This window comes from Tachypleus tridentatus, chromosome 13 (assembly GCF_004210375.1).
Source record: "Tachypleus tridentatus isolate NWPU-2018 chromosome 13, ASM421037v1, whole genome shotgun sequence".
NCBI lineage: Eukaryota > Metazoa > Arthropoda > Merostomata > Xiphosura > Limulidae > Tachypleus > Tachypleus tridentatus.
In genome coordinates, this window is record NC_134837.1 from 103,634,051 (window position 1) to 103,660,061 (window position 26,011).

Genomic DNA, 26,011 nt, shown 5'->3' on the forward strand with positions numbered 1-26,011 from the left:
ACAGTGTTTGAAATGTATCCCTAATTTTGGTCTGTGGACTAGTTGGAAGAATATTTAACTTAAATGGACTATTCTTAACTAAATAAAGGGTTAGTTTTATGTTATAACCCATCCACAGCTGAAAGTGCGAAGAGTGTTAGGTAGCAGCACGTCTTGAATTCGAAACCCTCGGATTCACAGAACAATATGCTAACAAATAAGCCACACTTAAGCGTTTTCAGAAAATGAACAAAGCAAATTTTAAAAAATATGAGTAAAAACGATTTGATAAAAATAGCCAATAAAAAATCATAAGAAAACAGTGAAAAACTATATATTTAGTATAATCTGAGCTGGCTGTAACTTGAAAGATATTAATGGGTCTACATCAAAGGTACCCAACTGATGAAATAATGCATTCAACCATGATAACCAATATATTTTGTTCATTACTAGCTATAATGCTTAGTTTTGATCAGGTCAGAAGGTAATATTAATTGCTCATTCAAATTAATAAATCAGTGGTCAGATACACTACTCAATTTACCTAAGAAACTTAGCTTTTAAAAATCGTAACTCTGTCCTTTCCAAGATGTATGTTGATAACTTTCTAGCAATCAGCTCATCATACAATTATTTTGAACATGAACTTTGTAATATTTCATTTCACATTGTTCTTTACCTCAAAAATGCATGGGTTTTCTCCACCTATCAGTAAGTATTCATGTTTGACCTTCTACTTTCTTTTTTTAAAAACACCTTTATATCATAAACTTACTGTAGTAATCATTGTTCATAAGATGCAATCTATGAAGTTCAGCAGTAAATATGAACAACTATTAATTTCATGACTGTATTTCAGGGATTTAATACTAAGATTTCCTAAAAGAAAATGTACCATACAGATTCTAAGTTGCTTTACCGAATAAAATGATTGTGAGTTGCCTTTACTTAATTTATTACACTGTTAACAAAAAACGTGGATAATATTTTTATCTTGGATTACAAACATTTCAATCTCACAGAAACATTAGGGGTGGGTGTTTTCTCATAGAAAAGCCACATCAGTCTATCTGCTATGTTCACTGAGGGGAATAAAACCCCTGATTTTAGTGTTGTAAATCGGAAGACTTCACACTGTCCCAGCAGGGGAGAGAAGCATTAGGAAACGATCTTTAAAATTGTTAATGGTATTGGGTCAACCGTTTTTAAAGGGTTCTGCTGAAATCAATGCTTACAGATTTTGATACTTGATTTGTTTAACTTTGATCAATCAGGTTTTTTTTAATATTCTTTATATTAAATAAACAACAAAGTAGTTGAAAGATGGAAAACGACAGTTTCTTATATAAATAAAACAAAATGTGCTCAGAACAATATTTCAAGCAAAAAGCTTTTTTTTTAATAGTATACTTCAAAGATGAGTGATAATATAATTTAAAGAGAAAAAGCACAGCATAGTAATATCATTTAAGGCAATTATGTACATGATATTAAACAAAACATAACTCCATCCAGTAACCAGATGATTAAAGTAATTTTTTACAACTGTATGTTTATGAGATAAAATGTAAGACATAAAAATTATTCATATTTTTTAGTGTTTAAACAATACAGACAGAAAAAATCTTGAAAAGTGACATATGCACTTTATTTTTGGAAATAATAGATAGGTTTAATATTTTTAAAATTTCTGATTTATACAACATTGTTTTTACTTTAAACTTTCATAAGGTGAAAATATGACAAAGAAAAAGATGGAATTAGAGGTTTATGTTATTCTACATTCCATACTTAGTTCAGGTCAGAAATATTCTATACACAGAACTATATCCAAAACATTTTAACTTTGAGATAGGTTTAAATAACCTCAAATATTTGCAGATATTTTTAAAGCAATGAGAACACAATTTCACAAACATGACACATAACAGTAAACTGCATAAAATTCTCATTAACACCAGTTGAAAGGGTAATAACGTGCTTATTTATATTAAAGAAGGCTGAAACAAAACTAACTTAAAATCTACTATAAAGCATGGTTATGTGACAGCAGAATAATTTATAGGAAAACAAAAAAGAATGTGAATGGACTTTCAATTTCCCTCATAAAAAAAAAACAGTAAGTGTCTGCACTTTACTCCTTCTTCACTAATTGTATTGACATTATAAAATGAAGACACTTAAAAACCAGCAAGTTAATTAGTGATGAAAACCAAAAAACACTGTATATGTTTCAGTAGATACTATAGACGAAAATATATAATTAAAACAGACTACACGAGAAATGAAAGCTTATAGGGCTCCAGGGAGTACCATCTGAGGTAATCTGATTAACCAAACCTCAGCTCATTTGCAATGATAATTAATGCAAACTGGCTAAGATATTATTCATACAACATCTTCAAGGCAGTTGAAAGAAAGAAGTGTGTCTTTGTAAAGGTTTTCTAGAAAGTACACAAAATGGACAATAACTACATACTTATTTGCTTTGTTCAACTTGTGAGAGTACAACAAAACAAAGTTTCAGCTTAATAAATTGATTAATTTATATATAGCAGAACTAAAAGTCTTTGAAAACATGCTAATAATATGCCATTATGCAAATCTCTATCTCAAAGAATAAGCAATAAGTTGATTAATATTTTGCAGTTTAAGAAATGGAAAAATTACTTTTTCCCTCAAAACGCTTGAAGGTACAAGTTGAATACTGAAGTCTTTCTCAAAACGTACTTCAAAAACAAAAATCCAATACAAATTGTACCTGTACATTATGAAATAAAAATGACAGCCAAATAATCAGGTTAATAAAAATTTTGAAAAGCTTAAGAAAGGAAAAAAAAACCTGCCGTTATTTCATAAAATTTTGAACTAATGATTGAAATATTGTAATTTTTTTTCAAATCAGGCAAGAATGTCAATATACATCATAACCACTTGTGTTTGTTTTTTCTAAGCATTTCAGATACCAATTATTCCAATTTCCAGACAAATATCAAAACTCTTAATGTATTTAATACACCTTTTTACACCTTTAATACATCAAAATTTTGTGTGTTATGTTTACTCTTACACACTTGAGTCATTTGTATTTTCTGTAAAGCCATAAAAACATTAAAACATAAATAATTATCTTATAGTTCCTTTCAGTATAAACAGAACTCCTTTAGACAGAAACAAAATAACCACTCTATGTGAATCTTGAGACATGTAAATTGTGTATTTATACATTATAGATCACATTCACATACAAATTATCTCCATACAGTTGAAAAATCATTTTTACTAAAAACCTTAACTTAATAGCTGTCTGCTTCAAGTGATCAATAATCCAAAATATCAAAAAACTTTCTATAATAGCCACTTTCACCTGTATATTTTTAAGCACATAAATTAAATGCCAGAATATCATGCAATAAAAATTAAAAACTAATTTCAATGTAAATTCAGGATATTGTATTAGAATACATTTATCCAATTGTTGACTATCAAACTCCTGTAAGTGTTCTTAACAAAAACAGTTATTTTATGCACAAATGAAGCTTGTCTGTGTGAGAATGTTCAAATAGATAGTATCAGAATTAATAGTCTAGGAAACAAATCAATAGATTGTATTCCACATATATTATATGTGACTCTTAAAACACATTACAAGAAAACTGGGGATCAAAACGCTATAGTTCAACTGTTATGAAAAAATAATAATTAAAAGATCTGGCTTGATAAAGAGTAAGAGCTTTAAATATGCACAACAACTGATCAATTAATGCACAAAATCATCATGTTAAGTATATTCATACCTATAAATATATGCATAAATTGAACAAGTAAAAACCAGAAAAAAATTATAGTGCAAACATAAATTTTGATTGTTTAATTTAGATATTTACTTTCCAGAATTTCCAGAAACGTTTCTTGTGAAGCACTAACATAAATTATATACACAACTTCACTAATGGATTACAATCAAGCTTTGTGGTACATGTAAAGAATGCAAACTAAACATTGAATGTTATGATACAAATGATATGAAATCAATGCACTTTCACCCAACACTCAGGCTATAACATCTAAAAGAAGCTCTTGAATGTGGGCAACTATACAGATGAACATATTCTTACAACAGCAAAGATGAAAACCATGACCCCAAAAGTGACAAGAATTCAATACAGTAATTATGAATGATTTGTGACGATGACGCCTGGCCGAGTCTGCATGTTAGATGAACAATGAAAAACGTGACTATGAAGAGCACTATTTTTTGTTGTCTCACATAAAACTTGAAAAGAATTAGTTGAGAGTTCATCAGGAGAAGTATCATCTGATACTGTTCTTTCAGATTTAGGTATAATAAAAGGTTCAGGATCATCCCGAAACATGTGGTCACCCTCTAGGTGGCGAATTGCTTCCACAATTGTCTCCAAATTTTGGCGAGAAGTGCTGTTTGCTTGGTAAGTGTGAGATAAAGTAGTATAATGGGTAAGATCTTTGGTTTTGGCAGGCTTTAGAGGAGAGATGCAAACATCATTGGAAACAAGAGGAATTGGCTTGGATGTGAGAATAGAAGAATCCACAACATACAGTTGTGTTGATGATGCCATCTCTATATCTCTGGAATGAGATGAGAGTACAGTACAGGCCTTTCCTGACAAGTCTTCTGGTATATCAGTACATGGAAGAGGAACTGATCCTTCAGATGAGTCACTCTCATTTTGGGAGAGACCAGCTGTTGGACTGGAAAGATGTTCCTTGTTTAGAAGATAGGAAGAATGCTGCTCTATCTTTGTTTTCTGCAAATTGTGATTAATATATTATTTATAAAGATCACTTTTTTCTTTACTTTAATGAATAGCATTCATAACAACTAACATAACCTTTAAACTTGTTTTTACACATTGTTCATTACTGTTGAGGCCCATATATTACATAATACTAAGTACTTTTACATTTTTGCCTTTACTACATCCATTGTAAACAAATTAAAAATTCTGGGGGAAATTCCTCATTTTCTATGTAAAATAAACAAGGGACCCCATCAGTAATTAGTAGGATTAACTCTTTAAACCAATAATTTTATAACTTCATACTTTCCTAGTAATTATTACCACATCTTATAAAATTTCAATGTTCTTAATTTGGGGGATAATAACAGTCTGGAATAGTTTTCAACCAAAAAGATACAAATGTTATTGAATGCTGTCAGTGTATGCTTGGGTACCTCGATCAACAAAGTTAAGAATTCACAAACAATTTGGTGCTTAAATAGCTTAGAACAAATATGTTTAACAAGCAGGCATCATTAATTTTGATCCATCACTAATTCTCAGGTTAATAACATGATATTTTAAGAACATAACTGAAGTATTTCCTTTAGATAATAACATTGTTTTTATTTTATTTGATAGGTTTTCTAAGTAAGACACTAAGCCAGGCTTGTATGCTCGCTCAATCAACTATCTCAGTAAATTCTAATCTAGCATATGAAATATAAATTTTAAAATCATTTACACTTTTGTTTGTTTCTTGTCCAAGGAATATGTCAGAAATATACAAAACTTACTAATGACAAGTAAAATCAATCTCAGCAAAACTACCTTTATTTTATCACATATTTATTAGCCACAGAGATCAAATGTGAAGAATATTTGAAGAGCAAATAAGTAACAGCAAAAACAAAACAGTCACCTCAGGCAGATGTTCTTCAATAGTTCCTAGAACTTGATCAGCATACATCTGCATATCCAAACTCTGAGCTTGTTTCTCGTGTATAATTTGCAGCTGGTGTTCCTTGTGTACTCGATCTTGCAGGTCAATCATTTCTTGTTTCATTTCTTCTGTCACATTAGTAGTACTACCTCTGGGGCTCATACTGCCAATTCCCTCATCTGAAGACTCTACTGCTTATATAATAAATAAACATAACTGAGTTATAAAATAATCTTTCAGATGTTTGTCATTTTTATGATTCTAAACCTTACAGTCAGTTCACTGCACTTAAAGAAAACGAGCATGTTATTTTACTTTTAATTCACACAGACTAACTTAACAAACGTCTCTTTCATGGAACAGTTTAAACTTTAAAATACTAATATTCTAACACACAAATTTACTTAAACAGAAACGGAAGCTACTCCACTGGGTTTTACTATACCGAGCTGTTATTAAATCAATCTGTATGAATTTTTAGTGTTACTTGTCTACTTTGTTCATGTATCTTTAAAGTTGATTCATACTGATAAACTGATTAACAATGAATGTCCTGCATATATATTAAACACTAAAACTCATCCTCTGTTTTCAAAAATGTAATATAGAATTAGGAAACTTATTTTACTGTACACATACATATGCTTTGTCAAATATTTGCTTTAAAAAAAGAAAGAAAGAAAAACTCTTTTGACACAAGCGTTTTTAAATAAAGGTTTTGGGTTTTGTTGAATCCAAAGGAAGTTAGTAAGAGAAATTATCCTCAAAATTAAGGCTAATTGGCAGATGTTCTTTCTATACCACAGGTATAAGTCTCTTTGTTATATAATAATATATACATATTTATTTTTAAAACATACGTACCTGTTTCAGTCTTCTTGCGCTTTGGTAAAGGAGAGTCAGAGCTACTTCCATCACTATCAACGTTCATCTGGGAGTTCAGCATCCTCTTCAATTGACAGTTCTGAACCAGTAGTCGGGCTTTTTCCTGTTCCAGTTGGTAGATGTATTCAGCTGTATTTTGTAATATGGCAGCCTGGAAGATGAAAATAAAACAATATTTAATTCATGTCAAAGCAGAAAACGAGTTACCTAACTGTTAAAAGCAAATCATAGGGCATTTTAGGTACGCAACTAAACTACCGTAACGTATCAAACATCAAGCTTGAATCTAATGTTGTTTTATCTTCATGTTAGCTTCAGATTTCTCAAGAGTATCCTGGAATATAAGAAACCTATATTTACGCTTTTATGTATACGTGTTTTCATTTATTTGCTTCATATTAACAATAATGAAGTTTCTAAAACATATTTTAAGATATTTTATACTGTTTCATTTATATTGATCATACTGGGCCCTCACAAATTACAAAATTCTGTACGTCGTTAATAATGTATATGGACCATTTTAAGAACATGACAATGTTCGAAGTAAGTGCGTCATGTTTAATCAAACTTCTATCATTTTTAACCGAGTTACAGATCAAAAACAGTCTGAAAGATCGGTTCCCGTGTTAACAGTTGTTGATGACTTTACCGTGACCTTTACTCTTCAAAACCTGAAAACTTTTAATATGGGCCATAATCCAAATTCATCTAGCCTCCTTCAACAAACATGGGCAAAAACAACCTACGTCCACCTTCGTTGGCGAAGGTAGAAACTGGTTATGCGGAAGGTTAAAATGTTATTTAGGTTAAAGTAAATCTTTATTTTATTTTCATAGCACAAGACTAATATACTTGTAGCAAAAAACTATTCACCGATTTCAGTAAAATGCACCAAAAGCCTGTCTCCTCACTTCATAGTTTTTCAGGCTTGACTTTCAAAAATCGGTTAAAAATAATTTAAGATTCAACAACTCAAGCTGTGATTGGACGGGAAGAAATAATAAATACACATCTTAAATCTAGTTTCAAATATTAATTGTAGTGTAACGCATCTAATTATCCCTCTTAAAAATATATTAACGTAAGTAACTTGAAAAACATACCTCCAAGAGACATTAAATAGTTTTAACAATAAATATCCCAAATCAGAAACTGATTTAATTAGAAAACTAGGAAAGAAAAAGGTACGATTACCTATTTCTTTTTTACCAAACTTAAAAAAAAAGTCACAAAAAGTGTATGCTAATCTAATTAAATGCGCACATGATGTCCAATACGAGTCAAACATCTCTAAATAACTGTTATTATGATTTATGAATATTAATACTTCAGTGCTTCCACTAAATGGCTTTAAGAACAGGAAAATAAAAACGAAAGATAAAATTTTTAAATCAACGTTAAATATAGTACTGACGGCTAAATGGAAACCATCCTTCTCGTTCACCCTCTTAACATTATAGTGTCATTTCCTGACTAAAAGTTGTGCATAATAGCTACTCACTCCGAAGTTCCCTCCATTAGAAAGAAGAAAAAACATCCTAGATTAAGAATAAACACCAAAACACTTTCAGAGATGTTTTTATATATAACCGAAAACACCAAAACATCTTCAGAGACGTTTTTATATAGAACCAAAACACCTTCAGAGATGTATTTATATATAACCGAATTAAGGGTTCGTTGAGCTATAGATAGTGATAATAAAGATTAACAACTTAGCCCCTCGCCAAAGTTGCATTACTAAAACAATTTGGGCTCAATGTTGTCAGGTGGTTAGTGCGCTCGACTCGTAACCTGAGGGCCGCGAGTTTCGAATTCCCGTCTCACCAAACATGCTCGCCCTTTCAGCTGTGGGTGCGTGATAATACTATGGTCAATCCCACTATTCGTTGGTAAAATAGTAGCCCAAGAGTTGGCGGTGGGTGGTATTAAACTAACTGCCTTCCCTCTAGTCTCACACTGCTAAATCAGGAACGACAAGCGAAGACAGCCCATGTGTAGCTTTGCGCGAAATTAAAATGAAACAAACAAAATTATTGCCAAAATAAGGATCAAATACTAAAATGTATTTATAAGAATCATTCCAAAGGTGTTAATGGCAATTATATTACTATCACAATTAGTTTACATAAACTATCAAACGAGCTAAGTAAAAAAATAACACACCATAATTCCGAATCTTTCTACACACTAACTTTGTTTCTTTATTCATTCGTTTCTCATCATTCTATTCTAAAACGATGAATAATCGTTTCACACTTATCACGAGGATCGTACGTAAATCAATATTGAGAAATAGTATCAGTAGCGTGAACTTTGAGATGAGGGGATGTTTTAAACGAAGTCACGTGATACCGGCTAACATTATTCAGATTACTTATAAGTGGAAATTCCAAACACGCGAGATCAGCAACCGTAAGAAACTTTACCCACCCGGATGCGGTTTTTCGCTGGCGGCCCACATTTCGCTCCAAGCACATTCCTTTACCCTCTTGAGACACGAGTCTTCCAACTCACGGGGCGGTGTTACTTCAAGGCTTACTTGAAACGCGTTGGCCAATGGCAACGGACCCAGCTGAACGTAACACAGACATATATAGAAATATTTTCATTCTTTTAAGTTTGCAACAAGTATGCTAAAGGTACATTCAACCCTATCGGCTCTATTCCAACAAAGTTACAATATAAGCGGTGTTTATGGACACTTTTTGTGTTCAGGTCAAAACTTTAAAGCAGCGCCGACAACCTCTTATCGCTGCCACCTGTATGTAAAGCAAGCGCAACACTTTAAGTAATTAGCTCCAAGAAAAAGAGAGAAGGGGGGTGGGGGGGAGTATGACGTAAGATTGATACACTTTATATATATATATATGAAAACACTTCAACATTACTTTATCAAGTACATGCAGGTTAAGCCCCTGAATGAAATGAATCAGTTCTTTCTCGAGAACATATGGAAATTATAGATGTCATACTACACAAAAGGAATGAATAAAAGCTTTGTCTATTTAAACATATATTTACAACACAACCATGGTACGAACAAAGAACTATCACTACGTTTTACAAATGAACAAAACCCAATCGATTTTGTACAATGACTCACTTCGAAAACACCCATGCTCTATAGCCAAACATACATTCACGTCAAGTCATTCTCTACTGGAACAATCCTTTCCTCACTAATTCATGTATAACAATTTTAAAAATGTATGAATGCATGAAGAATTTCATCTTCTAAAAATTCCTGTTACAAGGTACGTTTCACACGAATTAGTTAAAGCAGATATTTCTTTCTTAAAAATAAGTTATCTCTTGTAGTTCTGTTTTTACAGTGTTACTGATTTACCACATATTACACAACTTTAAATACTTCAAATTAAATTCGACTGGGGCTTTCTCTGGTTTTGGTCTACCACAAACTTGTAACAATTTTGTCTTCCCACAAGGGGGCGCTGAAATCACGTGTACAGTGTATTAGTGCACTTTTACATGTTTTGCATTCATTATCTTTATTTACCAATCTATCAGTAAGGTCATTTTAATAATTTCTATTTAGTCCATAAATTTCTTAACTTTTGATACCGATAGATATGAAGTTAAAGAAAAAAAACGTGGTTGTAGTTGCTGGAATTTAGTGTAATAGCAAAATATAAAACATCCACTTATTAACAGAATCTTGTATACTTATTAAATCCTGTGATCGTTTAATGATTATTAAGCATCTCGCTTAAGACTGGAATACTTTAAAAAAATAGATAAATAGTCGACCAAAGCGACTATTATTATTATGTTGAGTTTCTTTAAGCAAGTAACTGGTGCTGTCACTTTCACTTCTAACAACGGAAAAAAAAATTACCCTAAATAGAACAGTATATGTAAACATATATTTATAGTAAACAACTACCAATTTTAACAACACAAAAACAAATGACAAATAACTCGAAACAAAAGTTCGCGACATTCGAGCAATCAAAGTCATACTAAATAATATATTATTTTAAAAGTTCAAAATGTTCAGTTTTCACGTGGCAATTTTCTGATAGAGCAGTTTCCTGAATAATGAATAACAGTTTTAACTATGGCGCCATCATAGTCACGAGTTTACACGTATGACTAACGCGTATATCCGGTTCGAAATCCAGTTGCACGACATGGATAATTCAACCCTGTTTCATTAACAAAAGCAAAAACTTATAAAAGATTATATTTAAATTAATAAATCCGTTTCTTACGGCATTTAAACATCTTTACCAATGCTCTGTTTGTATAAACACACATATATAAATTTATTAAACTATAAATTTAGGTAAAATTTACAGAAAGAAATGCCTTGAAAACAACCCGAAAATGAATCCAGATTACAAGTTGTAGTGAGGGGGAAGCGTAACACAGTTCGGTGAAAAACGTCGGGCGTTCAATTTTTTTGCTGATGATGTCAAGTTACGCGAGCCGAAAGAATTTTTCTGGGCGTATTCTAATGACGTAAGATGAGTCAGCTGCTCGTGCCAGGGGCGTGATAACAAAATATATTACTACAATTTACGGCGATCCGTGATTTTCATGTGTAGCCAACTAGGTATTACATAACAACTGTATAAAACTTTGTCATGTATAACTGGAATGAACTTTTTCATTTTTCAAAACAACGGAGAAAGCCAAGATGGTGTATGCCAAAACTATAAGATTATTTGGTATATTTAATTCAGCTATGTGAAGAATAGCTGTACAAACAACCTTTGATTCACTTCTTGACTTAAGTTATATATATATAAAAAACTGAAAGCTGGCGAGATTACTGTGGGCTGTGGATGACTGTTCATTTTATAACACGTTACAAACTTCCTTTTAAGACTTACAACGTAGGTAAATTGTATGTAAAATTACACACAAATTGCCCTCTACGTTATAATATTTTTACTTGCGAAGCCTACAATGTACATTACTATGCGATTAAAGTTCAGATAAGAAGACAAGAATTTCGCAAATAAATCAAAATTATTTTCAGGTAGAGAACAGTCCGTGTATAATTCTACACACAAGTTTTTGTTTATAATGTTTCAAATTTATTATTTAAGACCTGAAATAAAACATCGAGCTTTTTTTTTTTTTTTATACAAATAACTACTGCTGTCGAACAGTAACCAACAGTATCAATTTATTTATAATTTCATAACACTGATATAGCTTCACATTACTACTATAATTAACCAACTTTCCATCACCCATTCTCTTCACACATAAACACTGCACGTCCCGCCCTTATGCAAAATATAGAGATATTTAGACTCTTGAAGGTAGAAACCAAGGGTTTGTTCTCACGCCTCCTGTTCCCCGCAACGCATGCATCTTACTTTGGTGAGTTATGGGAACCAACTCCCCTCATTTCTTCTGTCTCGTGGGATAAAATTTCCTGATCTCGTCACACAGGGTCAAGGTTACAAAACATAATGCAAATATATCTTGAATAAGTTGTACGCATTTCCTTGATTCTTGTAACAGTGCAAGTTTAACGTAATCAAAATTTACCACTTCTGGGAATAAGCTAAAATTAAAATATATTAACCAACAACAACAAACACCCAAGCACTACGTTTCCCCACGTCGTCTGTTTACCATTCATTGTCTTTAAGCCGTGTACGATGTTCGGAATCTAGGGCAAGGTGCGGCCGGGCCAGATTCCTAGCATTTTTACTGATAATTTCTGTAAAACCAATATTTGCGAGCTTCAACACGTGATCTCAACAGAACGTTTAAAGTAAATACTGATGTGGTGGTACAGAGTGAGAGTTAACACATAATACATTCATTTCTAACTCTCTCTAGCGGAACGGGCCGTTTAAAGGAGAAAAACTATGAAAATATTTTATTTAATTTTTAATATATATTTCTATTTAAAAACATGCAATTATTTACTAATTAGCCTAACCTAGCAAAATAGAGAAAAATTTCAATTTCTTTAAATTTTAATTAACATTTCCGGAGAGCATTAACAGATACATTGCATAGTGTATTTTTTGTACGTGGTGCACGAAACAGAAAAAGACACATAAAATATTTAAAGTTAAAATTTTTGCTTTATTTTCATTTTCTGTTTTTTTTGGTATGTTTCAACTTTTGGAATATTTTAAATAAATAGTAATACCTGACATGAACAGCTCTAGTGTTTTGAACTTTAATACTTGATACTGCTAACCACCTCCTGTTTGTTTTACTACTAAAGAGAGCAAGAGCCGCCATATTAAAAACTACGGATTACATTATATTAAAACAAATTTTAATTTATTAAATTTATTGTTACGAACTCCCCCTTCTCTTTTACATTCGAGAGTTTGAACTTTTACTTTTCACCTTTAACCTCATCTAAAGAAAGGGTAAAAAAATGTATGATACTTTTAATATCAGATTTTCTTGTAGTTTTGCCATCGGTCTGACTGTAAACTCACCAAATACGCGCAAACGAGGTTCAATGTAATGTTACATTGTCGAGATCTTTTAACAGTGACTGCTAAAACTTTTATTTTTGTTCAAATATAGTATCAGACCAGTGTCCAAAACACGTCTGGTTTTCCATGGGAAAGAAAAATAAAAGATAAAAGTTAAAAGTAATGAAAATGTAAAATAATGAAATAATAAATCATTATTATGAACACTGAAATATAAACATAGACAACTTTTCAAAAAGAATTAGTTTTTTTTTTGGCTTTGAATAACACTACCTCCATGAAATTGTTTCAATAGTCGCAATAGAGTATATACCTGAAAAAAAAAATTCTGACAATATTTATTACTCATTGTATGCCATTTTATAAGTTTTGAAGCCTAAATCAGTATATTCGAAAAACAATTATAGAATTAACTCTGTGTAACTTTTAGTCACGTGCTTTTTACATACCGGTTCTTTAGCTATCACGAGGAAATCTAACAGCGGGTCGGTCTTTCAACACAAGCGTTTCACACAAACACACTACCTCGCAGCTGTTCCCCTCGGGCTATATTATACTGAAATAACATGAAATGATACCGACGAAAGTTCATCAATAGTTACAATCAAGAGGTATTGAGTGATTTAGTATAAGAAATTATCATCAGACGTAATGAAATGAACGAATAATCAATTATCATCACTTTGGTTCCAAACATATTCACAACCGTTAGTGATATCAAACATATCACAGATACCTATGTTTAGGAAGACGCCAAACCGTTACAAATTTTTAGTGCAGAGACGGAAACATTTTAAAGGTTATATAAAATACACCCATTCATCGATTTATTGAATATATCCATATAAAGACAGATTTTTTAAATCCAACCCGGGATTAGGATGTTTTTTCTTTGCCTTTGTTTAAATTACTGATAGTTTCAATTTATTCCAAAACTTACTGAAATACAGAGATTTCTGATTATACACTAGTATACATATTATCATTGGCATTTAGTTGTCTGTTTTTAAACTTTTCTACAAACCTACACAAGGGCTATCTCTGTACCATAACTATGAATTGATAAAGTAGATGGAAGGCATTTAGTCATTATTACCCATCGCCACCCTATAGAATAACAAGGTTCAAATAACTCAGCTGTCACTCTTATAACGGACGTGCGAAACACATTTTTGTACAACGAACCTTATGAATCTTCAGACTCACATTACAAGTATGCTAATAACTAGGTCACATCCTGCCCAACTTATTACCAATTACAATATTCATGTACAAGGACTCTGTGTGGAAAATAAAAGCTACAATAGAATAACAATGTTTATAAAGGTAATGTAGAACTTTACCATTCACTTTCATTAATTTAATTTAATGTAATCATCTGATAATATTTATGCACTAGAAACTGCATAAAAAATGCCTTATTTCTAAATGTAAAAATGTTTAAAACATTTTCAACAATTTTGCCATAAATGACTAGTTCTACCTTCAAAAATATAAGCCATTTAACGTACATTAAGAGAAAGCCGTGAAAGTACTTTGGCTACAATGATAATTGAGGTAAGTTACGTATTGTAATTTATCTCGGACAAGTCTCAGATTTAATATGTTACGTATTACTATGTCAAATAGCCTTAAATTTTAATTTAGAAGTCAACTTGAATGTCGACAAGTATCAAATTTATATTTGGCAACAAGATTGATACAGTTTGCTTTCTTGACACAGATATATTTTAACATACAAATAATAATACGATTTATAACAACAGTTATAAGAAATAATGAGATATGTGCAGAAGTTTTAAGCTTACAAACAATACCAAGTCTTCTGTCCGGTGTGGAACTGAATATTTTCTCGACGGTTCCCGATGAGCAATTTAATTCTATGTTGATACACAGGAATACTTTGCTTGACGGGAAGCTAACAAGTTTCTTCACACGTGAGCTTTTTCACTGACGAAAATATCTAACGTCCTCGTAGAAATACTTACGTCCGAAATTAATTTACTGAAGTTAAACGGTTTGTAATGTTCGAAACCTATAAGCATTCCTGTTCAAATATCTATACTTTTCCGATTAATAAGTGTTAATCACAGTTACAGCTTCCGAGGTTTGGAGTATACTAACTGTACAAAACCAATAGTATTATGAAAACTGTTTCTTGGCGCGTCGGTTTATACACTTTAGGCGAGGTTCTCAAAAGTTCAATTGGCAACAATATTTTACTTGCACATATAGTACATTGTTGATACTCTCACTTGAGAATCTTTTACAAATTTAGAGAATAAGTGGGAATTTCCCAACACATATTTAACACTACAAGTTACACGCATTTCTAAATATATATTTGTGTGCGTGTTTTTCTTATAGCAAAGCCACATCGGGCTATCTGCTGTGTCCACCGAAGGGAATAGAATCCCTGATTTTAGAGTTGTAAATCCGAATATTCACAGCTGTCTCAGCGGGGTACAATTTATATATTTAACTAAAATAAACATTAATATTAAACTAAATATATAATAGTAAATCTGCTAAATGTTTTACTTATTTGTTAAAACACAGGTGCTTAATGACGTACCTATACATTTTCTTTCGCACTACTCGCTACGGGTTATGTGTATAAACGTATTTTACGTCAGCTTATAATATATACTTATATTTATTGGTTCTATATCAGCTAATCAGATAAAAAAAAGTTTGGCATGTTTAAACGTGCATGCAAAGATGTTCCCATACAAGTTAGCATGTAATTCGTAACATCACATCGGCAGCTGCAGAACGGAAAGAACACACACACACATAGAAATACTTATTGAAATCGTAACAACTACGATAAAAAAACATTCTGAAAACCATCTGCTGTTAGGGCGATTTAATCATTACTTGGCTTTCGCCGAGCAGCCGCTTCTCATTGGCTGAAGGCACAGGTACACGCGCACGTGTATACAATATCCTCAATACCTCAGGGCAAAGAACTAAAACTATTTTTGTAACCAGATCTTCCAGTCGCGGATACTTCCGGTGGTGAGTACACCAGTTGATGAATAGAGTTTACACCGCTACCACCTGCGCTTTACCTCAATGACGGAACGAGGACGTTTTTCAATGGTTTGAGGATTTGTGCATAGAACTAAAGACCTTCCGCACCTTTCTAAGGCGGTCAGAAGACACTTGTGGTTGACAGTTCTGACATTTTTTACAGAATGCTAGTGCACATGGATACATATTCAGTTAAATGAACCGAAAAAATAAAAAAATGTAAAATACTGAGATACTGTTCTCAGACCTGTGACGAAGTTCGGGCGAAAAACTAGGCCTACATAACTTCCGGTGGTTTTAACTTTTTTGAATTTAAATCACCTAAAAACACAGTTTCAATACATGTTTTACTGAATATCCTTGGACCAAGATAAACATGTATAAGCACGGTATATACTGTATAGGTTCATCAGCAAACTGCTACTGTGTTTTAGCGACGTAACTGTGCTAATTTGTACACCAAATGCATATTTTAGAAAATCGCTTGCTGTGATACGGAATGATGAAATCAGACATAATTGCCCCTCAACATTGAGAAAGACGATTCATGAGATTTGTGTAATTTCACATTTATTGATTACACTTAATAAAACATAAAATCCCATACCTGAAAATTGCTAGTACTTCTCTATCTCTCATTTAGCGATATTTGACTAATTTTAGGGCTCTAAACTAGTTCTTTAGAGTGTTTTATTAATTTCACAACAAACCTTCAAGTCCCGGTTATGCCACTGTACAGTAATGATATAAAAACAAACTGGGTTTCAATTTTATACAGAATGATTTGCAAAGGATAAACTTACACAGTTGATTTAGAAAAGACATGAACCTGAGCCATAAAACCTTCAACAGTAAATTAAGTACAGAAAAGTGTCAATTACTGTCCAACTTAAGTTAAAATGAAGAATCTTATATTTCGCTTGAATTTCTGTCTTGATTTTGGATGCCATATTACGTCATCGAATCTCTTGTGCTTCTGTATTATGTTGGTCGGTTCCAGTTCCGACTATAATTTGCCATACTTATGAGATAAGATCCATGTAAAATATCCAGTAATGAATGCCTGATGTTTACTCAGGACTTGGCTTTCGACAAGACGTCACATCAAATACAAGCAGTTATTGGCAGATTTAGTACGTTCAATTGTGCGTGTCACACACATTCAATCAAAACGTATACATACACATCTCCCATGTTTATGAATAATTTCCAGTTCACCAACATTAGAACTTGTCTCACCGGAAGTACCGGGTCACATGGCTGACCTACATTGTGATCACTTTTTGTGTTTTATCATTAACACTCAGACGAATAAAGTACGCTACATTTTCTCTTACTTTATTAATATTCTACCTATCTCACCCTTCTCCTATCTTTTTACTAGCGATAACAATTTGGAAATTTCACAAATATACAGGTGTAAGTATATTTAAGAAAAACAACTGTATCAGTGTATAACGAAGAATTCATCTGAGAAAGACAAGGCTATTCTTGTGGTGAATTTTGCCTAAAAATATAAACATATACAAGTAAAATTGTATTTGAGGAAATGACTTCTCTAATAATTTTCTTCTTAAAGAAAATTTAGAAACACAGAAATACACTTTTTTATTTTCTGGGTCTTATTTTACTTAGACTATAATATTAATAAGAAGATATGACTGAAAGTAGACAAGACTTAATATATTAACCACACATTTTTTTCGTCTAATGAAAGATTAAACACTTAGAAAAGTTTCTTTAATATTTTTAGTTCATAAGGTTTTTATTTGTTATATATTTTTGTAAAACTAGTGGTTCTTCTATGCTAAGTTCAACAAACGTTGTTAAACATGTTGGTTTAGAAAGTTTTTAGGCCTATGTTTGCTTCAAAATTTTCTCGCAAAGATACAAAAATACTTTCTGCACATTCCAATTCCTAATTTTGAACTGTTAGACTGTAGAGAAGGCAGTCAACAACACCCACAGCCAACACATCGAATACTAGAACAAAACAGTGGCATGAAACCGTCACTCTTGGGATACACCTAAGGTTCAAGTGTAATTCTACGACAACGAAACACCAACAATCGATTCTAGATAAGAAAGCTTACCACTAACAAACTCACGATGACACATCATATGGTAAAAAATGAAGCGGTAAAGTGGTTTAGGTTATACCGTATGTTTATGAAATCATGTAGATTTTGAAAGCTCGGTTTTACTAATAACTCAAAATACCAAAATTACATAGTTTACAAGTCTCTTATATACACAAAGTTTTTTTATGCCAAAAACATAACTTAAAGTTGTATCGGTAAAATATAATAAAAAACAATTCGAGAATACAATGTTCATTTTTTTCTGAACTGTCTGAGGCTTTGATGTACATTCATAAAAAATACACGTTATTTTAAAACATTATTTCCCTAACAGTAGGAAATGCATATAACCTTAATTTCCTGTTTTATAATAACCAAAACTGCTTAACTACTTACTGATGGCAGTAAAGTTACGTTGAGTCTTTTAAATTTATTTTTAATATTTTAATATCTGGTGCTGTAAATACAATATAGGTGAGACGTCAGGATAATGAAGTCCATCAAATAAAGAAATGAAGAAAAGAGATTATTCTAAGCCACAAATTGGGGATATCTCGTTTTAAAACGCCTTAAAAAACAAATCATACAATGAAATACAGTGAGTTTTTCCGATAATTTAGTTTAATTGTAGTATAACAGTGTATTTACATTTTTCAAAAAGAAGAAATATCTGTCGGCTTTTCATAAACACAAATAAAACTTAAAAATGTATATGAAAAATTTATTAACATTACTCTGTTTACCAGGTGAAATATTCATATAAACAATAAATTGTTTTTATCACCATAGAAACATTGTGTTAGCAATGCTTTGGGAAACGAAACAACACTGGTACACCAGACAAACCTCATTCTTTGCACTAAATACAAGCCAATCTGATTTGGTAGGATGCCAGTCCCATTGGCGCGAACATCCATAGGATAAAACGTGGTATACGTTGAAGAGGTAATTGCACGAAATATCTTCAGTATGTGACCTCGACGAATTTGAACCTGAATCGCCTGATTACACAAATTAGAAGAAAAGAAAAGGAGTAACACACATAATTTAACTCTCTAGTTAGCCTAAATATACGCTTCTCTACTAACTTCACTACACGTATTCTCAAGACGGATGGTATGGGTATTAAAACTTTAAAATAAAGTGCAAAGTTTCGACCTTCTTAGGTCATCTTCTGGTTGCAAACTCTCTTTGTTAACCTGAAGATGTTCTGAAAAGGTCAAAACGTTGTTCTGCACTTTATCTTAATTAAAGTTTTAATACCCATACCAGCAGTCTTAGGAATACATTTTTACTTAATGTTCCTCGTCATCACAAATAACTTCACTACAAAATCCCCAACATCTGCATATGTAATGAAGTTCTAAAACATATTAGCATATGTCGTTTTATATAAAGTTTGGATAAAAGATAAAACTTTTGCTCAGATGCAATATATTTTCTATTATATATTTAGGAATGCATGCAACTTGTATTGTTAAATGTGTATTACTTAAGCCCCGCTTATTCACTAAAAAGAAGATTCTCGAGTGTAAGAATCAACAATATATATTTTATAAAAGTACTAATGTATCTTGGAATATTGTTGCCAACTAAACTTTCGAAAATACATCCTAAAAGTTTATAAATTGATGCACCATGAGACAGTTTTAATAGCTAGTTTGCTACAGTTAATATACTATAAACCTCGGAAGCTATAACTGTGATAAACTGCAGATATTTGACTACAAACGTTTATATATTTATAACATTATAATCCGTTTAACTTCAGTGAATTAACTTCGGACATTAGTATTTTAAAGAGGGCATTAGATATCTCTGTCGGAGAGAAGTCAGCTTACAAACACGTGAGGCCAACTAAGAACAGAGAGCTAGCTAGCTAGCCACTAAGCGATGTGTAACAATATCAACTCAGAATGAATTCGCCCATCGTGAACTGTCGATAAAATATTCAGTTCCAGACCAAACAAAAAGATATCGTATGGAAGTATGTAAAACTTTTGTGTATAAATCATTATTTGTAATAACCGTTATTATAAATTGTATTATTGTTTGTATATTAAAATATATTTGTTATGAAAAAAAAATCTGTATCAATCTTGTTGGCAAATATCGCAAATTTAATATATATTGACATTCAATTAACTTATAAGTTAAATGAAAGTTTCAGGCTATTTCATATTGTAATAGGTAACGTAGTAAATTGTAGGCTTGTCCGGGTTAAATTATAATACTTAACATTAGAAGATTTAAGATGCCCATTTTCAATTAAAATTTTTGTTAAAAATGTAGCAAACGATATAGGAGGATTTACAAGCAATTGGTCTGTTATCTCTACACTACGGTTCACACACTTTAATACAAATTCGCGTTTAAATTTTGATAGCCCAAAAGACCAAAACTCATTGTTCTTAAATGTACATAATATGAATCTTCGTGATTCTGTGTGAATTTAAGATATACATATATGTTTAGTGAATTCTAGCGTGAATTACACTATATATTATTCTTGTATAGCTAATACCTTGCTAAGTTTTTCTCCCTCTTGCTGCGGTAACAACTGACGAAGAGATTGGAAGCCGGCATTTATGCTCTTCATTCGACGTCTTTCGTTACTGTTAGCTATTTCCCGGCGGATCCTTTTTTCTTGCTCCATTTGTGACTTCGGCGAAATTGGCCTGTTTCCAAGCCTGTCAAAAATAGAGGCATATCAATATCGTCTTTCTTTCCTGTCGAGAACAATTACAGTACAACTTGAACACTTATAGAATTGATATTGGAGATAGATAAAAAAAAAATTGGGATTACATGAAGAAAAAACGTTCGGCATATGATAAAATGGAACACCTTAAAAATAATTCGTCAGCATACATTTCTCACATTTTAATAATAATACATAAAGAAATCCAGAATTTCTTATAATTTGTGTAATAGCTATAATGATCAGAAAATTACATCAACAAAACCTTACTGTGATATGATGCGTTTTGTGGCACTATTATTTTTATTGATGAGTCACTTATTCAACAATTTTATGTTGTTTGAGGAAAACAGAGGAATCCATTTTTCATAAAAATTACCATTATTAAAAGTACCAACTAATGCATCAGTCACTTCATTAACAGACGATGAAACGACGTCTATATTCTTATAATTACTTACATATGAGTTTCTTTTTAGTGAGTACCTTTGTTATTTCTGTCAAATTAAGAAATACGCTTGTTCGTAAATCGAGTTTTCTCCATATGGGAAAGAAAAAATGTTTTTTAAATAACTCGCCATGTGCCTTCTGGTTTACCGTAGCTTAATTCAGTTACCACGTCTTTTTTTTTCACTAGTCGTCCTCGCAGCTGCCAGACGAGACACCAGACAGCAAACTGGTCCTTCACTTGACGCTCAGATGAACTTGGCTTTACGCCAAATATTCTTTGGCTATTGTACGTCTACTCCATGTATATGTGTATTTAATGAGTGGGAATCTCAGAGAGCATACAACCCGCTTGTGCTACTAACTACGTGTTAACGTATATTAGCAGTACTGATGTGCGTAGCACTAACAATATCGTCCACTACTGAACACACCGCCATTTAACGATACATATTTCTACTAACCGAAAAATAATTTTATAAAATCATAAAAGTAGTTAAATAATGGTTATTTCAGCATATTCGTTTCTTTATTTGGAACATTGATTTTGCTAATTTTTGATAAAACAGTTATATTTACAATTCCTACAATTCCCACCTCGTATTTAAAATTTTAGTGTTATTGTTATTATATTACATTAATCTAGCATTACCAAAAATACCTGAAGTTTACTAACAGTATGATATAGCAGTTTATTATATTTACTTTATTGTTTGCAATTCAACAGAAACATGAAAATTATGCTGAATGCAATGTTTAACTGGCCTAATACCAGGAAGATTAACAATAATAGTATTATTTCAGTTTACAGTTATATTTTTATAGTACCGTCTACTAAACTATTTATTCTAATGACATTGAACTTAACGTTTATAACTTAATATAAAGTTAATGATTAATTAATTAATTTTCTATCTATTCCAACATAGCACAATAATATTACTGCATGGAAAGTTCACGTTCAGTTTTAATGTAAATACAAGTTTAAGCATGCTGAATAATAATTAACAGCTCACAATCACAATTAGTGACATTTAAAAGTTTTGAGGACTAATAATTTTTGGGCTCTACATCCCATGTAATTTCACATAGAATAAAATTATCAATGGGCACTGGTGTTGAACCTCATCCAGCCCTTACCGAAATACGCCACTTCTCACAATCAACAAAACCAACAGGAAATACCGGCGGAGCCTGTAGTTACATTATAGTAAGTAACTAAGTTATAACGGCATGGTTACGTTACTTCTACGCAACTTACCTGCACATGCCTCCTATAACTTCATCTTGTTGTCTCCTTAGTTCATTGAATATTCGTCTTTTCTCACTGTTGCGAGAATATAAAGCCATTTCTCAGTTTCACAACTTCTGATTTTGTACACACCTACCCCAAGTACGTGATCACCCTGACCAGCTTCCTTCGCTACGCAACACCGTTTGGCGGGAAAAGCGTGGTGCATGGTGTGATGTTATTCCGGCTTTACTCTAATAAAGCTATAGTCATTAATCATCAACAGTTTCTGTATAATTATATAAGTGAGATTATATTTTAATGTTCTAAGTATTGTTACATTGTGAACATGCTTTGTCAAATTCACTATTTTCTGTTTGGTTACTTTATGAACTATTTTTTGTTGCGTAAGAATAGAATTATTGGCTGATCAGCTGTCTTCGCTGTGTGTCGCGTGGTTCAGCGTAGGAATTATTCCTATCATGTGTGCAGACAGAGGTAAGGAGAATATGCTTAACATTGTTATTATAGTCCTAAGAAAAACCAGTTAAGTAAGTTATTTATAAAAAAAGCTATAAAAATTCTAAAGTATAGATGTAAATACATTGTTTAAGTTATTCAAATTTATTGGTAATTCGCTTTAGGGAAAAAGTTTGAAGAAATACAAGTATAACTTTCATATTCTTAATAGTAAGTTTACTACGTATTTCCTGCCATACGTCCAATAGTAACATGGCTCGTGTATTAAACGTTAGTAGGTGGATTCTTCTCAAGGAGGTTAGCACTTGTTTCTTGTAGTCATGCCAATCAATAATAAAACGAAGCGATTCATGGCTTTCTAACTATGTATTTATCCGAACGTGTTGTGTATAATTTTAAACGAATTCACGAAAGGCGTATAAGTATTAATATAGATAAAAATGATAATGTTGATAAAATAGGTTATATGAATTATTTATTTATATAATAGCTTGCAGAAGTATTCTTAATGTCTTAAAGTTATGAATATAACAGCAAAGTGAAAAACATGTTTTTCATTTCATTTTAAACATTTTGCTAAAATTCAAGAAGTATATAAGATAGAAGTAACAAAAACCGTTCATTTTCACTCACCATATATTTAGAGCTAAAATATACGTAATATTAGTGAATTTGTTATATCTTTAATTAAAATAAATTGCAAGTTCAGAAGCGTATTCTTGCCTCTTCTATCTGCTGATGGTATAATGTATGTTCTCAAACAGTGGACTGACGTTTAACTTTCCTAATCAAACTTTCACTAAAATGCTGCTTTAAAGTTAATATTTCTTTTTAAAACTGAATATAATGAACATATTTTCGAATTAACTGTAATGTTTCTTTCATGTGCCCATTGAAGCGTACACGGGCACTGGTCACGCATCATTAACGTTTGCATGCTTCGAAGCCAGGCAGGTCTGACATTTGACTTGCCCTCTCCTCTTCTTCCTCAGATTACCTGGATACGCCACTGTGGCATGGAATTGCAAAATAACCAGTAAACAACATGTGAAACGCTGCATTATTGTAATTCGTATAACAGTGTTTACATATAAAAGAGATAAACATTTCGCCATTTGACACATTTTTAATGATTCTGGGAAGGTGCCAATCCTATGATCTGATATCATTTTTCTTGTTGTAGTAGTGTTCTAAAAATAAACATTAGTAACCAAATTAATCACATTCAAAACTTCAGAATCTAAGTTGTTTTGTCTTACACTGTATCACTCATGTAGCGTAGTTGTTTATTTTTCTTCATATTTTGTTAATTGTTTAATAAATAATTTTTCGTTACTGTAATCTAATAAATGTGAAACATACTGAGATAAACGTGAAACAACTTGTTTACACTTTTCTTTGTAAATTACACATAAGTAAGACAATCAATAAGCTTACCCATAACAACATGATTGTTCGTTGTTTTTTTAATTTCGCGTAAAGCTACACGAGGGCTATCTGCGCTAGCTGTCCCTAATTTAGCAGTGTAAGACTAAAGGGAACGCAGCTAGTTATCACCACCCACCGCTAACTCCTGGGCTACTCTTTTACCAACGAATAGTAGATTGACCATCACATTATAACGCCCTCACGGCTGACAGGGCGAGCATATTTGGTATGACGGGGATTCGAACCCACGACCCTCGGACTACGACTCGAATGTCGGGCCTAATAACATGAACTCATTCACAATGTACTATTTATCATCATTAAAATATTGTGACAAATGTTCTATCAAAAATGGAAGTAATTATGTTTGTAATAATTCTTTATACCTATGTATCGATATTTAGTTGAATTTTTAATTCTCTCCTACAGTTTCAACAAAAAGACTTTACAGATGTTCACGTACGTAACTTCCCAAGAAGAATACAAACGCATAATTTATTTTTTCGCAAGAGTTGTGAAGAGACTCTGGAAGTCCTCAAATGACGCATCATTGAAGTTTACTAGTTGTTCATGAAATGTATTTATCAATTATAAAAGTCTTGAAACACGGTGGATCGATATAACTACGCATTATTATCCGCCAGACTTCCTTTAAGAGAACTACGCATTTTATGTTTGTTTGTTTTTGAATTTTCTCACAAAGCTACTCGAGGGCTATCTGTTTTAGCAGTCCCTAATTTAGTAGTGTAAGACTAGAGGGAAGGCAGCTAGTCATCACCACCCAACACCAACTCTTGGGCTACTCTTACCAACGAATAGTATGATTGACCGTTACATTATAATGCCACCCACGGGTGAAAGGGCGAGCATGTTTGGTATGACAGGGATTCAGTTTTTATGTTTTGAGAAAATGTAATGACGGTGATTAATTATCTTCGAAACTCCACAGTTACGACAAAAGCTGATGAAAGGTATTTTTTGGGTCTCAAGTGTTCCTCGGTGGGGCTACGGGAAGTTTACGGACTGACAATACTCCAATCCGTGGTGGAAATAGCAAAGAGCCCAAAGTGGCTTTTCGCTAAAACAAATAAACGTTTTGGAAATTTTTGCAATGAAAGTAAACGGAATCTCAAGAATTTTTGAAAATAAAACATCAAAAAAGTTTTTAAAAATATAGCCTAACTTAAACACCCTTAAATGTTGATTTAAAAATAAAACTGTGATTTTATTATAACGTAACTACAACTGTATTGAAAACTGAGGTGGACAAACTTAAACAGTTTACTACAGCTACACTTTTGTTTATGTTTCACACGGCAGTAATAATGACGTCATTTGTATTTGTGTATAAATATTTGAACAGATATATTTGAGAGAATATACTGTATACAATATAAATGTATATTAATGATTTATTTGTATAAATATTCTCACGGCTGACCCATTTATCGTAGCGGAGTGGATGGTACATTAGCATAACTTAGTGTCCAACGAAATAAGAGTAGTGAAAAAATTCTCTACGTGAGTTATACAAGGAAACTTGTTAAGAAATAACATAAGAATCACTTGAAGATTAAGACAGTACCTC

General features: G+C 32.0%; 1 protein-coding gene across 4 annotated transcripts; it reads right to left on the reverse strand.

The window, feature by feature from the left end:
• Positions 1–1,358: 1,358 nt before the first annotated feature.
• On the reverse strand, positions 1,359–22,775 carry LOC143239142 (uncharacterized). 4 transcript variants are annotated; one of them, XM_076479987.1, is made up of 5 exons: positions 22,546–22,775; positions 20,661–20,826; positions 6,550–6,721; positions 5,665–5,876; positions 1,359–4,769 (listed from the first exon to the last, which is right to left on the reverse strand). In XM_076479987.1, the coding sequence occupies exons 1-5, from the start codon at positions 22,632–22,634 to the stop codon at positions 4,155–4,157; spliced, it is 1,254 nt and encodes a 417-aa protein (XP_076336102.1). In that variant the 5' UTR covers positions 22,635–22,775; the 3' UTR covers positions 1,359–4,154. The 4 variants fall into 4 exon arrangements, with proteins under 4 accessions (XP_076336102.1, XP_076336101.1, XP_076336104.1 ...); XM_076479986.1 differs by having other exon boundaries at positions 5,665–5,879; XM_076479989.1 differs by lacking the exon at positions 22,546–22,775 and adding an exon at positions 21,324–21,473 and having other exon boundaries at positions 5,665–5,879.
• Positions 22,776–26,011: the final 3,236 nt, after the last annotated feature.